The sequence below is a fragment of the Xiphophorus hellerii genome, chromosome 12, assembly GCF_003331165.1.
Source record: "Xiphophorus hellerii strain 12219 chromosome 12, Xiphophorus_hellerii-4.1, whole genome shotgun sequence".
NCBI lineage: Eukaryota > Metazoa > Chordata > Actinopteri > Cyprinodontiformes > Poeciliidae > Xiphophorus > Xiphophorus hellerii.
The window spans coordinates 11,703,655-11,725,649 of NC_045683.1; the positions used below are offsets into that span (position 1 = coordinate 11,703,655).

Below are 21,995 nucleotides of genomic sequence, written 5' to 3' on the forward strand. Positions count from 1 at the left end.
TATTAAAATTCACGTCCAGGTTTCTAATTCTGAGAAGTTAGATTATTATTTTTTTCTCTTGTACTTCAATAATTATATTTTTTGACATAGTCATTTTAAACCAGATCTAAATGTAGAAGAAGTAATTATTCATTTTGTTTTATTCCAACAAAATGAATAATAAGTGTGACAAAATAATTGTCACATTTATTTGGCGTTGTGTAAATATATGTAGTAATACATACATATATTTTTCTATTTTAGAAAAATTCCTTAAAAAGACTAACAAAATTATATGTTTTTTGTAAAACTGATTTTACTAATTTCAGGTAAAGATGTACATTCAAGTATAAAAAGACTGCATATTAATTTTTTTAATTACCGAAGAGTTTGATAGTATTTATTTAATTGCTCATTTTTAGTGACACATTACAGATTTGCAGAAATTAGACTGAAATGTCTAATTTTAAGTAATAACACCTACACACATGCGCACATATATATATATATATATATATATATATATATTTGATAATTTCATGAAATACAAAGTTAATGTTTTAACACTTCACACTGCAGATGTTAGCATGTCTGCCCAGCATTCAGGTAGTCACTGTGCTCATTATTTGAAGTGTGTATGTGTGGCAGGAGGAAAGCGACTGGTCCAAGAGCAGCTGGATTTTGCAGGTTTCACTGGTTTTATGAACGGCTTGAATAATGACCCCGCTCTAGCTGCCAACTCGGAGACGAAGAGACAAACTCTGCCTGGTTACAGGCTTCCACCAACAAGAAGAAAAACCTGCCCAAATCCTCTCTGCTCTCTTACTTTGTTTCTCCCTCACTTGTTCTCTCCCTCTCTTTTACTTTTTTATTTATCTTTGCTCAGTTTCTCTCATTTTTTTGCTTTCTACTCCGCTTTCTATTTTTCTCTTTGTTAGAGCTTATTCGTAGTTTGCAGTAAAATTTCTGAAAACTGAAAATTAATAAAAAAAAGTAAGTAAATACGGCAAGCACATTTCCTTGCCATATTTTTGGGAGTGTGTCAAATTGCTCTGACGCTGCTATTTGTAACTTTTAATTTCAGGGATTTTCAGCATATTTTCTTTTTGGCAGGCATTCTTAAATTGCGGTATTTATTTTCGTGCATTGGTTTTGCTCAGATGGATTTTACAAAGTTAGAGCTGTGGGTGTGTGCCCTCTTCCTTTCTCCTCCCTTCCCCATCTCCCAAAATTTGTTTTTTTTTTTCCTCCAACCTAGCTACACACTCAGCCAATGAAAACTCTCTCAGGTTGGCCTGATTTCTCATTGGTTTCCCACATCAATGAAACACTGACTATTGGCTGTAGTAGAAATTCTTTTTCGGCAGAGATAAGCAGTTTTGAAGATTTGGTGAACAAATACTACTTTTGATGTGGAGGCTTTGAAAATTTACTCCAGGCATACCGATCACAAATACTGAATGGACATGAAAACTCTTTGTAAGACGGGAAGCATGTGAGGATGTGTGTAAAATCTTTCAGCTGCGTTCTTGTGGGTATATTTCTATGAATATTTGTACAGCTAGAACCTTAATCTATAATAATTACACTAAACCCCAAGCAAGAATTATTACAACTTAGCTTTTGTTCCCCCCACACTCTTCCAAAGATTCTGAGCTCCCGTTATCTGAATGTGAAGTCATGTTTATGTCCCAACAAAATGAATAACAAGGGGAGCACACAGGCAAAATTAATAATTTAACATTTGGATTCAGTGGTGACCACAGGGGCACGAGGCAGTTTGTCCTTATTTGTGGTTTTTGGTGCATTTTTGTCCAAACCTCATTGTCTCTCTGAGTATATTCATTGATAACTAGTAAGCAGTTTCTGCTATTTTTTGCAGTTGTCAGTTTTGCCGCTCCTTGACCCTTTACCTGTGGATTTTTTTAGCCAATCTGTGCACATACAAGCCTTTTGTTTATTTTATTCAGGTTGTCACTAGAGTGCAGGTGAGGATGTGCTGCATAAAAATTGTATTTCATTTTTATTTCATGCTTGAGCAGACATTTTATAACAAGAGGTGTGGATTCAACTTTCATAACAAGCTGCTGAGAAGAAATAAGGTTGTTTTTTTTTTCAAGCTTTTTAAGAAATAGTTTTCTTCAGCTTAGCACAGCGGTTTGCGCACTTACCGTGTTTGTTTGCAGCTTGTGTGTTTTTAACCTTAGTGAAGGCTGGGAAAAGTGTTTACATGTGTGAAGTAAGCACACAGTGAGACTTGGTCCTTGTCCCCCGCATGTGTCTTCATGCTGGTCGGTATATGTCATGCCTATGGTGCCGACAACAGGGCTCAGTGATCTTAACACCAACTGTAAGCTTGTTTTCTCTTTAGCCTCGGACATGACATTTACCTTTATGCCTCCCTGGCGGCTTGCTTGAATATCATACTCCTCTTATCTTGCATCCCCTTGTGTGTGTGTGTGTGTGTGGGGGTGTGTGTGTGTGCGTGTGTAAGAGAGTTTAAGCTTGTATTTGTGTGTTTGCAGCTTTCTCTTGAATAGTTATGAGTCTGTATCTGAATCTGCACACCTGCTCTGTCTCTTGAAAAGCCTTTGGATAGTTAAGTGAGCAGGAACACTTGCTCAACATCGTGCCAGAAGGTTGAGATTTTAACTCGGGGATTAAGCTCAACCTTTTTTTTTTATATAAGGTATTCAGATTGGGAAGTGGGATTATTGGAAGTGGAAGGGATGAAAGGAAGATGAAAAGCGATTGCTCATTTTGGCTCAAACACTTTGCACCAGGCGTGCGGGTGCAGAATGGTAAACAGTAACGATAAACAATTTTGTATCACTTATCTCACTTGTTTGTGTGTGCTCTGTATTTGTTTTGTTGTATTTGATGCAGCATGTGGTAGAACACACAGAAGGAAAATTCACTTCATTCTTGCAGATACATCATATCTACTGATGTAGCTCAGCAGAAATGTTGCATGCTTTTATTGCTTTTTCTCTAAGGCTTATCAAAGTAATGATGGACAAGTCCATTGTTCAGTTAAAGTCCCATGTTTATGTTATGCTTGTGATACTTTCTGATAAATTTGTCATAAAATATTGTGTGTGTTATCTCTTCTAGCTGCAAAACCTGAGTGTCCTGGATCTACGGCACATCTCAGAACTGAACAATGAGACGGTGATGGAAGTGGTGAGAAAGTGTCGGAAGCTCAGCTCCCTAAACCTGTGCCTCAACTGGAGCATTAATGACAGGTAGGTGATGTGTATTTTCGGGTCAAATGATGCAGTGTAACTCAGAGAACTCAACAATGTCAGTTCACCTCAATTTGATTTCTTTCAGATTAATTTAATTCATTGTTCAGTATAATGTTAATCCATTCTATTCTTAAAAACCTGTTCAGTTCTCTTGTGTCCTGTACAAATCAGATCAATGTGATTCAGTTCAATTTCATCCCAGTGCATTCATTTGATTTTTCTTCAGTTTGTTTCTGTCTAATTAAATTTAATTAAGTACAACTCAGTTCAGTACATGTTATTTCAAATCACTAGTTTGTTACAAATCATTTGCACTAAATATTGATTTAGTTAAATTCATTTGAATTCCTCTGAGTATTTTTCCATTGTTTTTTTATTCAGTCATATTTAACTCAGTTCTAAATGTTTTAGTTCAATAAAGTTTAATTGGGTTCAGTTAAATTAATAGCCACCCAGGTCAGACCTTAAACAATATTTATTTGATTCGCGTATCAATGGCAGAAAGAGTTCATCTTGCTCTTTAAATATATTATTTTCATGCAGAGCATCAATGCATTTCACTTAAATTACAATAGCCTAGTAATTATTTCCTCCCTTTGCTTTGTTCTATTCTTTTCAAATGCTTTCAATTGTATGAAATCCTCTTTAATGCAATTTCAACTTATTACCCTTTTATTTAGTTCAGCTCAGCTCACTTAGCTCTTCTCTTCCCATTAACTCAGTTTATTTTAAACAAACAATTCATATCCAATTAAATATGAACCTATTTACTTTTAAATTAATTTAGTTCATTGAGTTTGATCCAAAATAATCCAGTTTAATCCAGTTCCTTTCACATTTAAAGTCACTTACTTATGGTCTCATTCAGCCTACAATAATATAATCTACCACCTAATACTTACTGACATACATAAAGCATTACTTTGAAGAAATCATGATGTGTGTAAAACATATGGTATGATCTTAAAACATTTACATGTGGTGGAGCAATAGCTAATCAAATAGCAATAGCTAATCAGCAATATCATTTGTAGGCAAATGATATTGATGTTCGATTAAATTCACAAACAATGATGAATGGATGAGATTTGGATGCAAATCTTACAAATATTTCAGTTTCACTACTTTTATGTGCAACATGGGAAACTTTCAGTATTTTTCACAGAAAAAAAATGCCTTAACAACAGGTAAAAAATTATGGATCAACTAAAAATGTACTCACTTTGTTAAAAATTTAATAATATTTTGTGTCTTTGTTTTTCTGGTTGTACTGTGCTTGTTCCTCTTCCTTCTTTTCTTGTTTTTTTTTTCTTCTCTCATTTTGGGAGAGAGTTGACACCGTTCTTGACAGCAAGAATAAACCTTCTCCTTTTTTATTTATTAGCTGGTGTTTTATTCATACATTTCTATTTAATCTATCGATTTGTAGCTAAGGCTTGGCTGCTGACTGTATTCCCATTTTAGCCCCACAGTGTGAACACAATATTGGATGTACGCAGTGCGTAACAACGGGTGTGTATGAATGTGTGGGGGTGTGCATGCGTGAAATCCTTCATGTATTATTGAATGTACATTCAGTGTTTGGTAGGAAGGTAATGGCAAAACCTTACATGTCCCTTATAAATATTTGAAAAAGCTTATTTTGGTAAAACTTCTGAAAAAATACAAATGTGTTTTTTCAGTTTTTCACTGTTCAAACTTTATTTTAAAGCACATTTATGTTCAATCTTATTTTATTCAAGGCCACTTTGATTCCTTAATTTATTTAAATTTTAATTTACTGCACTCATTAAGGAGATGAGTGCAGCCTGGATTTTAAAATGAATGAAATTGAAAATGGTGTGTGTGGTGCAGTTTCTGTTGACTTCTATGACACCTTACAGTGGGTATGATGTATTCTGGATAAATTAGCACAACTAGTAAACAAAATGCTAAAGACCATGTCTAACTATTGAGGACCTGAAAAATCTATCAGACAAAGCAAATTTATTCCTTCCTCTACATCATTTTACTTACTTTTTCAGTGTAGAGGCCATATTTTGTAGTAGCTGATTACTGGATTGCCTTTATGTACAATTTAATTAAGAGGTACTTTTACAAATAAACTTTTGACCTGAATCTGACAATTTGTTGCTGAAGAGTCCACTTGGCAATAAAAAAAAAAAAAGAAAAATCCAATCTATACCCAGAAAAACACTGTATAAATATAGTATCAACATTGCATAGTGGGGATGTTGTTGCTAAATGAAAAAGATTCAAATTTTCAGTATCAGCAATGTGCTTAAAATGAACACAGAGAAAAGATGAATTGTCAAAGAAACAGATGGCATGAATAGAAAAAAAGAACATTATGTGGAAATATTAAATCAATTTATCAAGACATTTTCAAGGACTTAATATGCAAATTGGTCTTCTAAATGGACACTACCACAAAGTTAGTTACACAATAGATTAAGGCCAATGTCTTAACAATGTCAGTGTTTTGGAGTGACTATCATAAAACCCAAATCTCATTCTTGTTTGTATCCTGACCTGAAAAATGAGACAAACAAACTGGTGTTAAAAGCCTGGGGAACTACTCTTCATATATTTAAAGTCATACAGTTTAAATGGCAATTCCATAGAATACTAAGGAAATGTGTTTTAACCTTTAACTTTCAACAAAGTTTTGTCAAAACTTCTTCCACTCAATTATTCTGTCATGATCTAAAGCAGGAAATGGTCTGTCTGGTTTAAAGTTGGGCAAGAAAAAAAGCGATTCCTTCCCTTTTATGCTGCATATGTCAATATTTGGTTTCAAATATCTTTGTGTGGGCTTTGACAAGGTCTCAAATGGACATCAGGAAAAGTACAGAACAGATAAAGACACAGACGTAACTTCACCAAAATGTTCAAGACGTCACGGATGGAATTTCCTTGAAGGTCTTTTTGAAATGTTCAAACTGTCAGTGTGTCTTACAAAAAGAGATGACAAGACACTTGAAACTGGTTTATTTGCCTCAAAGTTTAAAAGGTCATGCGTTCATCAGGATCACTACTGTTTGTAACCAACACACACACAATTGACACACACATACACAATCATCAGTGCTTTGTCGTCAGTAAAGACGAGAATGACTCAACCCTGGTTCACATTGGCTCTCAGAGGGTAGAGCTGGGTCAGCCTGTGTCTGTTTCAAACTGATGGCAGTGTGCTGCGAACAGGTAAACAGGCAGAGGAAATGACCCCTTATTTCCAAGACCAATTTGTCCCCCAACTAGAAGCTATTGAAGATATAGAGCTCGGTGGGAGGTAAAGCACATCAGCCATTTCTTCCCCTTTCCTTCACCCCTTATTTAAACAGTAAAACAAATAAATAAATGTGGTGTCCTCTGAGGGAAACCATTGCCTCAACAATAGCAGAAAGCAGCATCCCAAAGTATGAAACCGAGACATGATCAAACACCAACTTCCTATCGTCACAGTCCGATGGGTAGGCTGGTGGCAGTGGGATGCCCAATTCTTTTGGTCACCGTCATTTCTTGGGGAGAGAAGAAGCGCTGTTCTGCAGGTGGGCAGTGATGGTGTTGTTATTTCTCTGTTTCTTCTTCCAGAGATGATGAGACTCCAAAGTGGGATTGTGTTTTTCAAATCTCATATTGCTCGGAAAATGGGGAGCGATTCATGAGCAGAGGGTAATTGGAGACCAAATGCCTGTGTGGGCTTTTCAGAAACTCACTGAAACAAAGTTGAATAGTTTTCTCCACTTTACCCTGAAGTGTTTGGAATGTCTTCTACTGTGTCCATCTATCTAAAGACACACCTTTTCTTGTGCAAAGTAACAATATACCAATATACCACTATATTATAATTTGTTCCAATCCAGATTAAAATTCAAACAAGTTGGGAGGCTTTAAAAAACTCTTAAGTGGATGTAGTGAAAGTGAAGAGGCCCAGATTGTGTTTGACTCCTTGGTCAAACATAATGTCTATGTTCGTATGTGTACTCAACCCAAGTCAACTTTATCAGCCAAAAACTCCCAGACTTAAATGCAAATCAGTAATTATCTCAAAGGTTTTTAGAAAATATCTGTGCAACTTCTGTTTTTTTTTTTAAATAAAAACGGTATTTTTTCGTGTGGTTTTTAAAGATAAATTGCATTTCCCTAAAACCGCCCTGCTTTATCCATCAAGTGACATTTTGATGGCAGCAGACTGAAGAATCCAGAGCTCTAGTTTAGTTAGACATATGATCTCTGTCATATGACCATCTGGATCACCTTGAAGTGATTCTTAGCTTTCAAGTAGATCCTTGACTGACTGTTTATATCAACCGTATCTCGTCAGTTCCTTCAGCCCATCACGATGAATCCATCAGGGTTCTGCTTTAATGCAATCCTGTTTTAACTTAAGCTTATTGGTAAGTCACATTTTGGCAGCACACAATTTGGGATGTTTCAAATGATAAAAACATAAAACAAGCAACAAACATTACATTTTCTCAAATATCATTATGGAAAACCACGGGCTTCTGCTTCGTGTTCTGTCTGGACTTTTGGTCGTGTCTCTGTCGTCCTGACCAGATGCAAGACAAGCGGATCACACCAGTGCTGTCTGCCTAGAGGAGGATAGAAGGCTATTGGATGTTAAGCTGCTCCTCAGTTGGAGTTCAAAATCAGTCTGAAACACTATCTTCCTAAAGATTAAATAAGATTTTGCTGAATAAAAGTCCAACCGAATTATGAACAAATGGATCAAACTTGTCTGTACACATGATCGGGCACATCTTCTGGTTAATCAGGTTGGCTGGTTAATCATTGGGTCAGTCTCTCTGGCTTACAATTTTGTGTCTTCTGTCTTCTTTCATCACTCCAGTACACCTCAGCTCTCAGAAATACAGCAAAGACTTTTATGCCTCATATATATTAGTTAGCTCTTTGAAAAAATATTTTTTGAAACCCTTGTTTGCTTTTTTCTGTACTCTGCATAGTTCTAAAACCTGTCAAATAATATGTACCGGTAACTTTAAAATAAATACACAACTATCTGCTGATTTACAACATTTTCAAGTATTTTCATCAGACATAGCTGATTGGTCTGTTACTGTCCAGTAAAGTTAAAATAACTATTTTTAAGCAAAGATGTTAAAGCTGAACATGTTTGAGAGGAGTAGGGGAAAGATTTATGTCCATTCTCTCTCTGATTATATGTGGGTTTGTGTGCAGGCTTTGGTCAGTTTGCCTTGCAGTATTTCCTGAAACCAAATTCATGAATTAAGTGAGTCATTTTATTTTATGAGGCCTCTATTGTTGGAGACTGGGTGTTTCCCAAAAACTTAGACGGTCTCACCCCTCTTCCTCCCTTCCCCTGTTTATTCATCTGTCTTTCTGCCAGCTTCATTCAAACAAGGGGAAATCAATATTCATCCATTTTACCTCCTTTGCATTTTACTTGAGGCCAACATTTGCTGCATATCTCCATCACTTACTGTACGAGCATCACAAATCAGTGCTCAAATTGGCTGTTTTACATTTTTGTCCCCTCCTACGGAAATCAAGCTAGATGAAGGATTACAGAAACGCTCTCCCCCGTGACTTGGGGAAGCTTATAAAGGAATAAATAATTGGGGAAATATTCTCCCAGAAGCAAACCTTTTCAGAAACATTTTAACAGTCGCAGGTGTTTGCACTGGAGATGCTTTCCAAATAGCCTCTGCTCCAGCCAATTGGCAGATGTCACAATGCCCGCAGAAGTGTTAAACCTTCAAATCAGATGCTTATGTGATAAATCAGTGTGATCAATGATGTGTCAAATGATCATTTGTTTCTCTTCTTTGCATGATTTTGCTCAAACGATCAGATTTTATGCATCAACATTTGAATGTTATGTTATGTAATATTTAAAGGAGCTTCAATGCAGTAAAAAGCATTTCTTGTTTGAAGTTATTGAGTTGGAGTTCAAATGACACCAAAGTGAAATGGTGATGTTATTGTCAGTCAGTATTTGAATGTATGTTTGATTTATTACATATTCCATCCATTAACTCCCATAACAAAGAAAGGGATGACTCTAAATACCCTCTTTGTTCTGTTTTGCTGTAAATGGTTGGGCAAAAAAGAGAAGTCATTAGTATGATTACAATATTAAAATATGACTTTAGAAATGTTAAACTTTATGTCCAACAGTTGAAGTCTTCCTATATTTACTTCTAACAATGACTCATGGATTAGCATCTGCGTATAGAGTTGACATGAAAGAAGAGGTCCAGTTTACTTCCAGTATATTTGTTTCGCATGTTTTTATTGTTTTTATTAAAATTACTACCATGTCAAACTTATGCTAAATACAAATGGTAGTAGGAGCGAAATAAGACAAACATAGTGATTTTATTTTTTTCTGGTAAATTAAAATCAAGATATCAGAATTTCTCAATATCAAGGTGTAGCCTGTAAAGAAACAAATATAGCAGAACATCTGTTTCAATCTTTTAATCTTTTTTGTACAATTTTTCCCTACTTGTGTCAATTACACTTGACATTTCTTAACCAAGACTCAAAGTACTTAATTATCTAAGGGGAACTGAGAGTGTTTCATTATTGAAGGTTCACACTTCTCAGGCTCCCTGGAAAGGTTTGGTTGTCGGGCTACTTGTGTTTTATGGGTCGGAAGGAGGCTTTTGCTCCAAAGGCATTTTGTGGGCTCTTGCCGCAGGAGTACGGGGTGCCGGAAATCCTCTGTAAAGCTTTCTGGCCCTTTTATAACTGAAGCAAAATCTGTGTCTGCATTCTCAATTATTGTGGGTTGACTCTGCTGGGGCAAATCCTTGGTCTAGATTCTGTTTGTAAAAGTTGTGAACGGTACCTGAAGGCATAGTTGTGAGAGGAAGGTGTCTGGTTTGGGAACACCATGGTCTCATCTTTGTAAATAGTGTGTTTTTCTTGGCATTTTCAGGCCTGGATCTTCAGCATGCACTGAGGTGGTTTGCAGCCAACTGTGAGAAGGCTGGGATGAAAATAATTCCCTCTAAGTTTATGGTGATGGTTCTCAACAGGATATATGTTTACTGCTCCCTCCCAGTTGGGAAGCGGTCTCTGCTTCAAGCAAAGAGTTTAGCTATCTTAGTGTGATGGGCACAAGTGAGTGTGGTAGATGGATAGACAAATTTGGGTTATGTGTACAAATGCTGGAGCTGCCCCAAGTGTTTTGCGGTGCAGAATGAGCTGAGCAAAAAAGCAACGCTCTAGATTTTCCTGTTTGTCTTGTTAAGTTTTCAAATACCTTTGCACATTTTCTTAATTAAGGAGATTTGAGTCAGCTTGGTCCTTTACTTATATTTATAAGAAGAATCAAGGTAGGAAGTGCATACTCAGAAACAAGGACCAGTTCCAGACAGGACAATTTAATGCACTAGCTGTCAGTCTCAGCTTTATACTTTATTTTTTTACGTCAACAAGATTACGATGGTTCATTCGTCCATAATTATTTCCTGACCTAAATAGATACATCACTGACTTTTGTACCTCAACAGTCTGTGTTCCCACTCTCATTTATGGTTATGAGATATACAGTACATCACAATCAGAAAAACTAGATTCTGAATACAGGTGGCTGTTAAGGTGGTGTGGTCATCCGATCAGGAAGCCTACTGGCTGCCTGCTGTTGCACATTTTTCGCGACATTTAGAGAAGCAGCACTCTCTAATTGTCATATATTAGAAATTGTCATATTTACAGCTAAAGGAACTATAAAACTGATGCAAAACAATGCTGTACAATAACAACTGGCAGGATTTCTTTTATAAAATATATCACTTTGTCTCTGCTTTGGGAGATCAACAAGTTGCAATGTTTTACCATCTTAAACTGTCACATCCCCCACCGCTATTTGAAACTATGTCATTTAATAAGCTGTCTAATTTGTTCAATCAGAGTTTATTAATTCCACCCACCCTTCATTATTTCCACCCACCTTTGAGATTCAGGTTGAATAGTTTCAGCAGCATTCCTCCACCCTTACTGATGGCTCCAACATCTGGTGCTGAGCTGCCTCTGTTTAGTCTATTAAAATTACAAAAGGGAAACGGTCACATCCTAATGGAAATGCCCTTTTAAGAATCATAATTACAATATATTTCTCCAGGTTCTTGACACCACTGAATTTCTGGCACAGCTTTGAAACCACAAACTCCCTTTCTGATTATGCGTGTACAAAGAAATAAAACATTGGTTTATGAGTTAGCACCTTCTAAAAGCTTACAGTTAGGGTTATAGGTCAGGATTACGTGATAATATTTCTCCTTGATAAGGCACAACTAATCCTTTTGAAACATATATAATGTATGCGGTAAATCTCAAACATGAGATTATTTGAAGGGTTTACATCTGATTTCAAAGCCTCAGCTTGGTACTACACTCAGATTTCCTCTCACAAACTATTTCAGGTTATCTCCTTCTCTTTGGGTTTGTCAGATTTGTCTCAAAATGTCACGGAAAATGTCAGCGTAGCCTGAATGAGACATTTGTCCTTGTCTTGTTTCTTTACCACCTGTCTGTCCTGATTTGAGGAGGGCTGCTGTGGAGCCTTCTCTTGTGCTTGTCACTTTTCTTTTCTCTCTACTTGTATTTTCACACATCCTGCACAGAAGAAGGTTTTCTTTTATTCTCTTCCGGCTGTGCATTTGAGCCCCCGACTCAACACTGTATTTGTATGATTTGTAAATTAGCAACCCAGGCTTTTCTTTTATTTACTCGGGCTTGCTGTGTTGGAGCAGATTGGCTGTCAGCAAAGATCAGAGTCCTGCTTAGCAGAGTGAATACACAAGTAGAACCGGTGTTGCCCAGTTGTCAAACATGATGTGAAGAAAAGGTCCAGGAAAAAAACCTTGAGGACTAATGGAGACAGAGTGATTAGGCACGGCAGATGAACCTGTATGCATGCAGAATATTTGCTCTTCATCTCTTTCTCAGTTACACCTTTCATTTCAGATTTTAGACTCTTTGCTCTGCCTCTCTTTCACACTTCGGCTACCCTCTCTGTTTATTCTTCCTTTCTGTCATGCGCACAAAGACAGAGGCGATTGTTTCTGGCAGGTTGCTTGTGAAAGTGTGCTGTGATAAACATGCTGCCGTGGTTATTAATTTTGAGTAATGGCGGCGTCAGACTTGGGTGCCTTGATAAGTATCAGAGACGGAGAAACGTTTGTGGCACGGCACAGACACACAATGAAGGCAAGCAGCTGGAGCTTATAGACTGCTGCCATTATGTTCAGGCACAGATCTGAAGTGAAGTTGCACTTCTCTGCCTGCACTCCCTGAAATAAAATCCTTGTGGAAGTAAAATATACTATAGCAAATCAGTTCCATGAGTGACTATCAATACTAGTCCAGAAAAAGTGTTTAGAATAAAATTGTCTTCTATTATTGTAGTATAATCTCACGTTGCAAAAATGTTTGTCAAATTCAGCCTTTTATTTGTCTATATATTACTAGTAGGGAAGCAAATCACATATTAAGAAAAAATAGATTTTTAACCTGCTCTGAAATGTCTTTTCAGAGCACTTTCTCTTTCAAATTACACTTTTTTATGTTGAGTAAAGGTTTTAAAAACTTGAATCCATGACTTTTTGTTTCTCTGGACTATGAATCACATAGCGGCCATTTTCTCTTGGCCACTCTTCAGAATGTGAGTTGTGTGATTAGCGTGCCAGTATTTCTGTAAATCAAAAGGTTTCAATAAAGATACACTATTACTGACAAGCATTGAGAAATTAATGAGTATTGATTGTGTTTTGTTTTACACCACAGTGTACAGAAAAGATTTCCCAGTTAAGCAGTATTATGTGTTAATAAGAACAAAAATATTACCGATTTGATGCTTTTAAGTAACATAGCAAAATGTATTTTAGATATTGTTGCTAACAGACGGCTGTTTACTTCCTCTCTACTGTGTAAATCATATATGTCAGTCTCCCTAATAAAGTTTTTTTCACTCTTAATCAAAATTGAACCTGCTATTGTACATTAAATATATATAAAAACTATTTTCTGGCAAATTCCACTATGACTCATCAAAATTCATTACTAGGGAAACCTGGGCATCTTACAGCTGTTGAACCAAATGTCTGTGTGAAGTCATCTTATATGAGTCATTAGTGTGACACTGAAATGTCGCTAAAAATCTATGTTAACCAAATTATTGAAGTGCAACACTAAGATTATTGGTTTTATTTGATACTCTCTGCCAGACATGGAAAAGAATTGCATCAGTGATGCAGAAGAACAGCAGAGTAGTTCATTTTTAATGCAAGATGTCTGCTGGCTGAGCGTCTTTAAGATGAGGATTATATTCCCCACCCCTATTTTTTAGTGTGCATGTTTCAGCTTATTAGGGAGTGAAGGTCATTTTATTTTCACTTTTTTATTTAATCAGTTTTTTTTCTTCTCCCAATTTATTATTATGAACCTTCATAATTTTGTACCCATGAATTAAATCGACTGAAGCCAAAACATTGTTGGCATTTCTATCTAAATATTTGTCATCCAAATTTGCCCTTTGTTTTATTTTGTGCTCTTACCCAGGCGGTGCCACTGCCTCTTCTTTGCCCAGAGACACTCCTGTATTGTTGCAGTGCATGCGTGTTCACTCAGCAGCTGAGTGTCTGGGTCATTTACAGTGATCCTAGTCACTCAGAATAACCAGCTATGTAATGTAATCATGCAGAAATGTTCTCATAAAGTGCTCTACCGGCCAGAAACCAAAGCAGTGGTCTGTAGTTGGCAACACCTCTATGGAGGCTCTCTGATGTTCTTCAGAAGAGAGGGCAAAATTCAGCTTTACAAATTACTTGTAGAGCTCAGTTCTTTACCTTCCTTCCTTAAGAGTTTTTGTTCATTGTGCATTTAATTGTCCTCCTAAGAAACGCTTGGTTAAATTGGGCACAAAATGGTGCAAATGGGATATTAAATTGAGTCTGACACAGTTATGCAGATGTAAAAAGTTCAGTGTATGAGTAATTCTCCTTTTTAGCAAGCCAAATTGGCTTCGGGTTTGTGGAAGCGTTTCTGTTTTTCTGGTCCAGATTGCTGTGTCCGACTTTGTTTTGTGAATATGTTTGGCTTACAGGTGGCACACAGCGGGGGCTCTGCCTTATTATGGTAATCCATACTGTGGGGTCAGAAAACGGCCAGTATGATCTAAATGGTAAAGAGACCACGGGGCTTGGCTGCCCTTGTTGCACCATGCTGGAGAGCTGGCGTTTAGCCTCTATTTGAGGACCAGAACTGTAATTTTCTTTTTTTTGTGTTTGTGTGTGTGTGTCTTTTCGAATAAAACAAAAGGCATATTCTATTATATGCTTATTTCTTTATCATCAAATGAGCACATGTCCTCATGGCCTTGTTCCACCTCACTACCTCTTTCTATAATAGTCCTCTATTCTTTTCTTGTGTAGCTGTGCTTCCCGTCTTTCCTTCCTGTCCCCACTTCCCTCCTTGTCTTCCCTCCCCGAGCATTGCCCCCATTCCCTATGTTGCTCTGATTTGTGTGATCTGCCTCCTTCTTACCCACAGCACATCCGTCCGCCCCACAAATGAGAGCAAAGGGGAGAACACGACTCAGGGCCCAAGGAGCAGGGTGTAATGAAGCCTGCCGTAATGAATTTACTGCTTTCCATTGAGCCGCACCGTCCCATGTGACGGACCGGCACCTCGGCCATTGTGTTGGAGGCCTCCCTCTGCTCTGCTACCTGTTTGTCTGACACCTTTGTAATTAGCCGCTGCTATTCAGGAGAGTAATTGCGTATTAAAGGGAGTGTTCTGTTACGGAAGTCTCCAAAGTGAACATTTTTATGTAAATGTTCGAAATCGGGCTTAGATTAAGAAAATTACTAAAGGTTTTTTAACGTGTGGAGAAACAGAAGAAAGGCATTTTCTACCAAATCAGAAGAAAAGAAAGTGAGGGTATCACAGCATACTAAATAGATGAAGGGGACTCAGTGTCTGCTCTGATTTGTTTGGTGGGATATATGTCTCTAGGGGTGAAGCTTTCTACTGTGTGGCTGATTTGCTTTTTTAAATTGGTATTTTAAGCAGTGCTCTGTGGTGGGACTTTAATAATAAAGTAAATTGGAGTTATTACTTGCTTCTTTTGCTCACCTGGTTTATAGCAGATGCTTTTTGGGACAAATAGTGTATTAATTGATCTTTTTCTCTCCTGTGGCACCTTCCAAATGTGTTGACCCCCCAAAATACTCTTAAGTAAATGTATCTTTAATTTAATTATTTAATACTAGAACAAACTGAAATGCTTCACCAGACACAAAATCAGTTTTTTGCCATTAGTCTCCAGATTAAAATCCTGTATAAAACCCATGGGGTAATCAGAAGAGAATAAAATGACTTTGGACGATCTGGAGCAGTGATGTCCAAACATTTTGCCTCCTGGGCCAAAATCATTCAGTTGAATTTACTAACAGCCACAAAAACTGTATATTTTGAAAAAAAAAATTGTTTCGTGAAACGTATCTTTTTTTCTACTAAGATTTTTTGCACCAACATCCTGTTCCGGCAGGTCAAATTTGATCGCTATTGAGTTGCAGTTGAGGTTGCACAAAATCTTCACAATTACTGCAGATGAGCCCTGGGCTGCACTTTGGAAACACCTGATCTACAGTGTTTTGCAAAGAGAAATGGTCAAAATGTTCTTGCTCTCTATGCGCCAACATTATCAAATGTTATAGGAGAAGATTCTCCTATAGGTGTGCTCCTGTTGCCAAAAGGAGATTGTACAGAGTTTATGAGTGTTTTGCCAGCAGTTGTGACATTTCTTATTTACGAAGTTACAGTGAATTCTTCATGTAAAATGTTCCTCTTTTTGACAGCATATTTAATTTATACAGTGGGAGATTATGCTGCAGGCATAATGGCTATGTTTATTATGTACAAGAAGTGCTGATAATTATGGTGGGTAATACATTCTGCTTTTAACTAGTCTTTCAACAAGATCTTGAACTCAATATCTTGCTGCATTGTTTACTGAAAGGCAAATGTCCCTTTTTAATGAGAAAAGTTTAATTATTTGTTAAAGAAATACAGGCTTTCAGGTTTCCAGAACGCAAGTTCAGGAACTCCTGCAAAGTTGCCTCTTTCCTGGAAACTTTTTCTCATTTCAGTTGAGCCCATTGTGTCAATGAGGTAAACATGAAATCCAAAGCAGACAGTGTAGACCTTTTTATGCTGAAATGATATTCTTGTTTTGTTGAGTGGCTAATATTGGCTGTCTGAGGTCATTCTTTATAGATAGGTCTGTACTCAAAAAGATGATTCAGTAAGAGCCATTTGTTGTTGAAGTTCCAGTAATTTTTTAGTGAATTAATCAACTTTTTCAGTTTTTTCAACCTTTCAGAGAGGTCTGATCATAACTTTGGCATAAAACTAGTTTTGTTTGAACTGTCAGACAGCACACAAATGAGACTGCTGTCATCTCCTTTAATTTTCCGGGGTCGGTAGGTATGTTCAGCGTATCACATTAAAGTTCGCATTTACAATCTATAAGTGATAAACACCTTTGACTTTTAAACATTTACTTTGTTGGATTTGAGGAGGATTTGGACTTATCTGATGTTCAGCTCTTAAAGTGTGCTGAAGCTCCTGTGTGTGTGTGTTTTCTCTTTTCTTTTTGCTGTCGGAGGTGTGCTTCCATTATGTACTAAGCCTTTGTCAGATTGCAAGGCTGTGAAGCAGTCCCCTATCTCCGTCAGTAACAGTGGTTTTCAAGTCCCAGTCTATTCAGCTCACGCCGCCACCCTTCAGAGACTGGTAATAACTATTTGCTCTGGCTTATACATTCTCACCCCTTGACTTACTTTTTTTTTTTCTTTTTTTTTTACTTGTTTTCTCCCCTCTCCTCATTCATCCTCCTCCATTTACTGGGTCCACAATTCCTTCCCTCAATCGATTTGTCCTTTCCTCGCTCCATCCTTACCACCTTGACGTCATCTTTCCTTTTGTCCTGGCTATGACTGCCTGAACTGTTCTTTGCTCCAAGGTCCTGTCAGAGCACCAATAAGCCAGCCAATAATAAAAAAAAAAACCCATCCATATAGTCAAGCCGCTATAAGCAAGAATTTTGTAAGTGTATTTTAATGTGAAGCTGCAGCCTTTTGGTAACGTGTGTATATTGGGAGTATCTCCCATTCCGGTCGTCTTAATCTTCAATAAGGTTGTAAAGTCTGGTGGGAAATCTGTTGGCAGCAGAGTCAGATGATTACGGAAACTGTTGTCTAGTGGGAGGCAGTAAAAAGGGTTGTGGTGGTGTGAAGGGGTTAGAGCAGGAGCTTGCCATAACCCGAAGAGAGTAAAAATATGAATAGACTGTGGTCTTTGTGACCTTGCGGTATGAGGTTTCGTGCCCCATGGTTAGCAAAATGGGAAAACAATTCAAGCATTTGCTGAGACAAACGCACACGCGCACACATGCACAAATATAATAGTACAGCAAAGCAAAAAGCACAAAATGCATTTGGTCTTTGACTCTTGCACAGGCAGTTAAATTTTCTAAATTGGATTCTTTCTCAAAGGACCCATCCAGCCTTTCTGACAGTGAAAATAATCCTAATAACAGTTAAAAATAAAGTTTTCTGAGCACCTTTAACATTATTTATATTCGTTCTGTAGACTTAAACCATTTTGCCTTTCTTCATACTTATTATTTTCTATAAATCCAGTCATGAGTTATTTATTTTTACTATATTTATCAGAAAAAAGTACAGGATGCTAATGAATAAAGTAGGGACTCGCTTATAATGCTTTTTGAAGCTCTGCCCTAAAAGGTCCCTGAACTCATTAGGATTTTTAAATTGTTTGAGAATTGACATCAGCTAATACCAGTTTGATTCCCATTACAGTTAATAATATATGCTGAAAAAATAAATAAATAAATAAATAAATAAATAAATAAATAAATAAAAATAAATAGATGTATCTTATCATTTATTTATAAAACCCTGCAGCCTGTTGCAGTTGTACATGTTTGTTGTTTTAAATGTAGTAAAAAGAAAATAAATCTTCCAAAAAATCTGGAGTTGGTTTTGTTTGCTCCCTTTGCTGTTTTATCTTTTAAGACACCATGTGAGTTGTTTTGATGTAAGGATTTAAACTGTTCACTCAAAAAAAAAAGTTAGGCTCCATTATTGATAGTTAATGCCTGAGGCCATCACCTCTGAGTATTTGCATTTTTGTCTGGATAAACCATCATTAAATAAAGTTTAGGGTTGCGTTACAACCTTATTGGTTACATGTTTTCTTATAAAATAAATGAAGAGCCAACAAGGTGTTTCAATGTCCTTAATCTAAGCACTTAAAATTACTGGTAAAACAGACAGAGTTTACACAGATATTTAAACTAATATATCATTGTAGTCTGTCTGGACATTTTCCATGTTAATAAAAACAGCGTAATTTACTTTTGATGGTATTTTACCAGGTTAGAGTGCAACATCATACTCACATTTTAACCCAAATTTTACATTTGAAGATATTTCGAAAATCTGACTGGACCAGGTGTCTATTTGGAGAAGATGATTCAGAGAGACAGCGAGAGAGAAAGAGCTGTTTCATTTGTAAATTGAGGGAGCTGTAATATGATGGCTATTCGAGATGGCTACTTAAATGTGATAGGCCATTAGCTATTCATCCCTGCTGCACTATTAATGCAAGGTATGGAAAATGCAATCATGCAAATCTCCCTTCGATCAGAGCCTTTCATAGAGGAATAAGTGCTGACGGCATGGAGGGGAGGGAGCGTTAAAAATGGGCACAGGATGAGTCTTAAAATCTCCACTTTCTCAGTGCTTTCTAGTCTCGTCGACCCATCTTTGTCCTTACTCATTTATCATTGGCTCCTCTCTTTAATTGGAAGATGTTATGGTTCCTTGTGTCAGGAGAAAGACATGACAAAGGAGCTTGCTCTGTGCAGAGCTTCTCATCTTAAGGCTTCTGCCACATTACCGGTTTAGCAAATACAATGAGCAACGAGTATTATATAGAATCAAATATTCACTCTTTTGTTAAAAAAGCCTGCTGTTTGTGAATGTGACAAAAATCGTATTTTCAAGTATTTATTAAAGATATCAGTAGATGTCAAGATGTAACTATTCATATTGTAAGCTTTGGACTTTCCTTTTTTGAAAGTGTTTTTGTCAGTTCACTGCTACCTTGAAATTGGCTTACTGATGTTTTTTACCCATTTAATTTCATTCAGTTTTATATTGTGGCAATTTGCTACAAATGTATTGTCAATGCACATTAAAAGACAAATTAATCCAATTCATGAACATAAATAATACATTTCTGTGTAATTAAAGTAATAGCAAAAAACATACATTCCAGTCATTATTTATAATGCAAGGTCAGTTTATTAAGTCAAATTATAAAATCTTTTCTGAGAAAACCAACAACTCATTTGGAAATGTCATAGCCTTCATCTGAATCTGATAGGACTGTTAGTGCTCTGAGAATCATTATTCTATTGAAATATTTCCCATATGTTTTACCATGTTTATCTGATCGGATGCTGATTTAGAATTACAGCTAAAAATATCTATCATGAAAGAATTCAATATTTTCTTACTCATTTCAGGAAATGAAGCTTGAGGTGAATTTTATGAAACCATGACACTTAGTGTAACACGAACATGAACAGTTAGACCACAGCCAATCAGAGGGTGATTCTTGCCCTTCACCTTCTCTGATTGGTTTAGAACAGGATGTGGGAGTGATGGATGTCTGCTGTTGAACCACAGAAGGCTGACTGCTTTATTGTTTTCCTTGAATGACCGTTTTGCGCTGGTGAGACCTCAGATTATTTTTTGAGCACTTTTAAGAAATTAGGATACATTTGTGACCAAATTAGTCACACTCCTGAGAAATGACAGGGAGGAAGCAATACATTTTATAAAGCCATTCACTGTTTACCAGCACCATTACAGTCATTAACTGTCAGCAAAAATATTCCAAGAACATATGACTCAGGGGTTCCTTACTTGTATGAACCCCTGATATTTCAGGCTCTGTTCTTGATCAAGCAAAGTATAACTAATCAAAGACAATAGCCATGCATGATGATTATAGAAATGTACAGAAGAAACAGCAGTTTTCTTACTGAAGCTTGATGTTATCAATATAGTTTTGCATCTTCTCTGTGCTCTGTCTGCTTTTTCTGTCTTAACTTTTTATATTTTTATAGATAGTTGTAAAACCTGTCTGTGATACCTGCACTGTGTTTTGTTGTGTCATAAACTTGTAAATGCTTTAAATGCATATTGATCGGTTACTCCACCTCCACTTCTTTGGGTCTTTTTCATTGTTTGACCTGCATCATAAACAAAACACCCACACAGTTCCCTGTATTTTACCAGAGCTCATTTGATCTTGGCAGCTCAGAACAGGAAAATTGGACTTGTTTTTTTTTTTTTTTTGTTGAGGAAAATAACATTACAGCATATGAGATTTGAAAGGAGTTGCAAGTAAATACTGTTTTTAATGTAAGCACCTAAACACAACAAACCAAAAGCAAAGCCCAAATTACCTCAATAATATTCTACAAAATTATTTAAATTGCATTTAATTGAAAATCATCTTAATTCTTCATTTAGTTCAGATAAGAATTTTTTTTTTTACCTTATTATAAACTACCATCCATCCTTTGTGATTATCATGTTATATCCCCATTTTTATCCTTTAATGTAGCTTTTTTTTAGTAGAGGGAAACAGAGTGCTCTAAAATGTTGACTTTGGACAAGGTAAAACGCAGCAGACCAAGACCAGCACTTTAAAAAATTCACACAGCTCTAATCTTCTGGAAGCACTGACTTCATCCACACTCCATACCTTCTGAATCTCTCTAAACCTCTTGATTGAGCTTTGGTTCTGCAATTTCAGAAGACTGTCTCTGTCACACTTCGTCCTTCCACTAAGCTTTCTATTAAAATCTGTCTGTGGACAATGGAAAGCCAGCAGTTTTTTCCATGAATGGGTAGGCCATAAAACTAGACAGAACTTTTCTGCAGTAAAAATTTATTTTTGCTCTGCTGTAATTTTTTATTTTTATCTGCTGTAAGCTCTAGTTAGTAAAACTAACATAAATACACACAGTTCTTTGTTTTTTTGCATAGCAATCTGTTTAGATGTACCACTATTCTCCTCTCTGATAATCACATCTTCAGGACAGGTTGAAATTTTTACCTGAACAAGTCTGATTGTATGCTTGAGTTTATTAAACTGTTCTAAGAGTGTTGTATCTGTCTGTAAGTCATTTGGGAATTATTTCTTTTTTAATGTTCATTAACTATTTACTTTGCACTTTTACTGCAGGTAATGGTGCAGTATAATGTTGCTGCATAATCATCACATACACATTAGAAAAATGCATTCAAAAGCACCTACTATAAAAAGTCCCTAAAAGGTGATTTGGAATTTGAAAATATAAATATTAAAAAGGCCAAAACCTACTTGGGAGTTTGATTGGTCATTCTTTCACTTAAAGCATTAAACCGACTTGAACGAAAGTCAATTGTTAACTTAAGAACAGAGCTGTTGGAATCACTTTGTTTATGTTTGATTAAAAAAAGTGTCACTGATAACTTAATTTAACAAAACTGTGGCCCATAAAACCTGCCACTTAAATCTTGCTCAGTTTTTACATCAGCCCTTCTCTGCTTCTCCTTTATTATAGCGAAGTGAAATATGGTTCCTGCGAGGCTAGTCACTTTAAGCAATTGAACCTGACAGTGA

At 36.5% G+C, this 21,995-nt stretch overlaps 1 protein-coding gene across 1 annotated transcript in view; it reads left to right on the plus strand.

Annotated features, from left to right (window-relative positions):
* The window catches only part of fbxl17 (F-box and leucine-rich repeat protein 17), a 255,864-nt gene that overhangs the window by 85,266 nt on the left and 148,603 nt on the right, over positions 1 to 21,995 (plus strand). Inside the window, exon 8 of the mRNA XM_032578944.1 lies at positions 3,094 to 3,224. Coding sequence (XP_032434835.1) covers positions 3,094 to 3,224 — 131 coding nt within the window. The remainder of the gene's footprint in view (positions 1 to 3,093; positions 3,225 to 21,995) is intronic.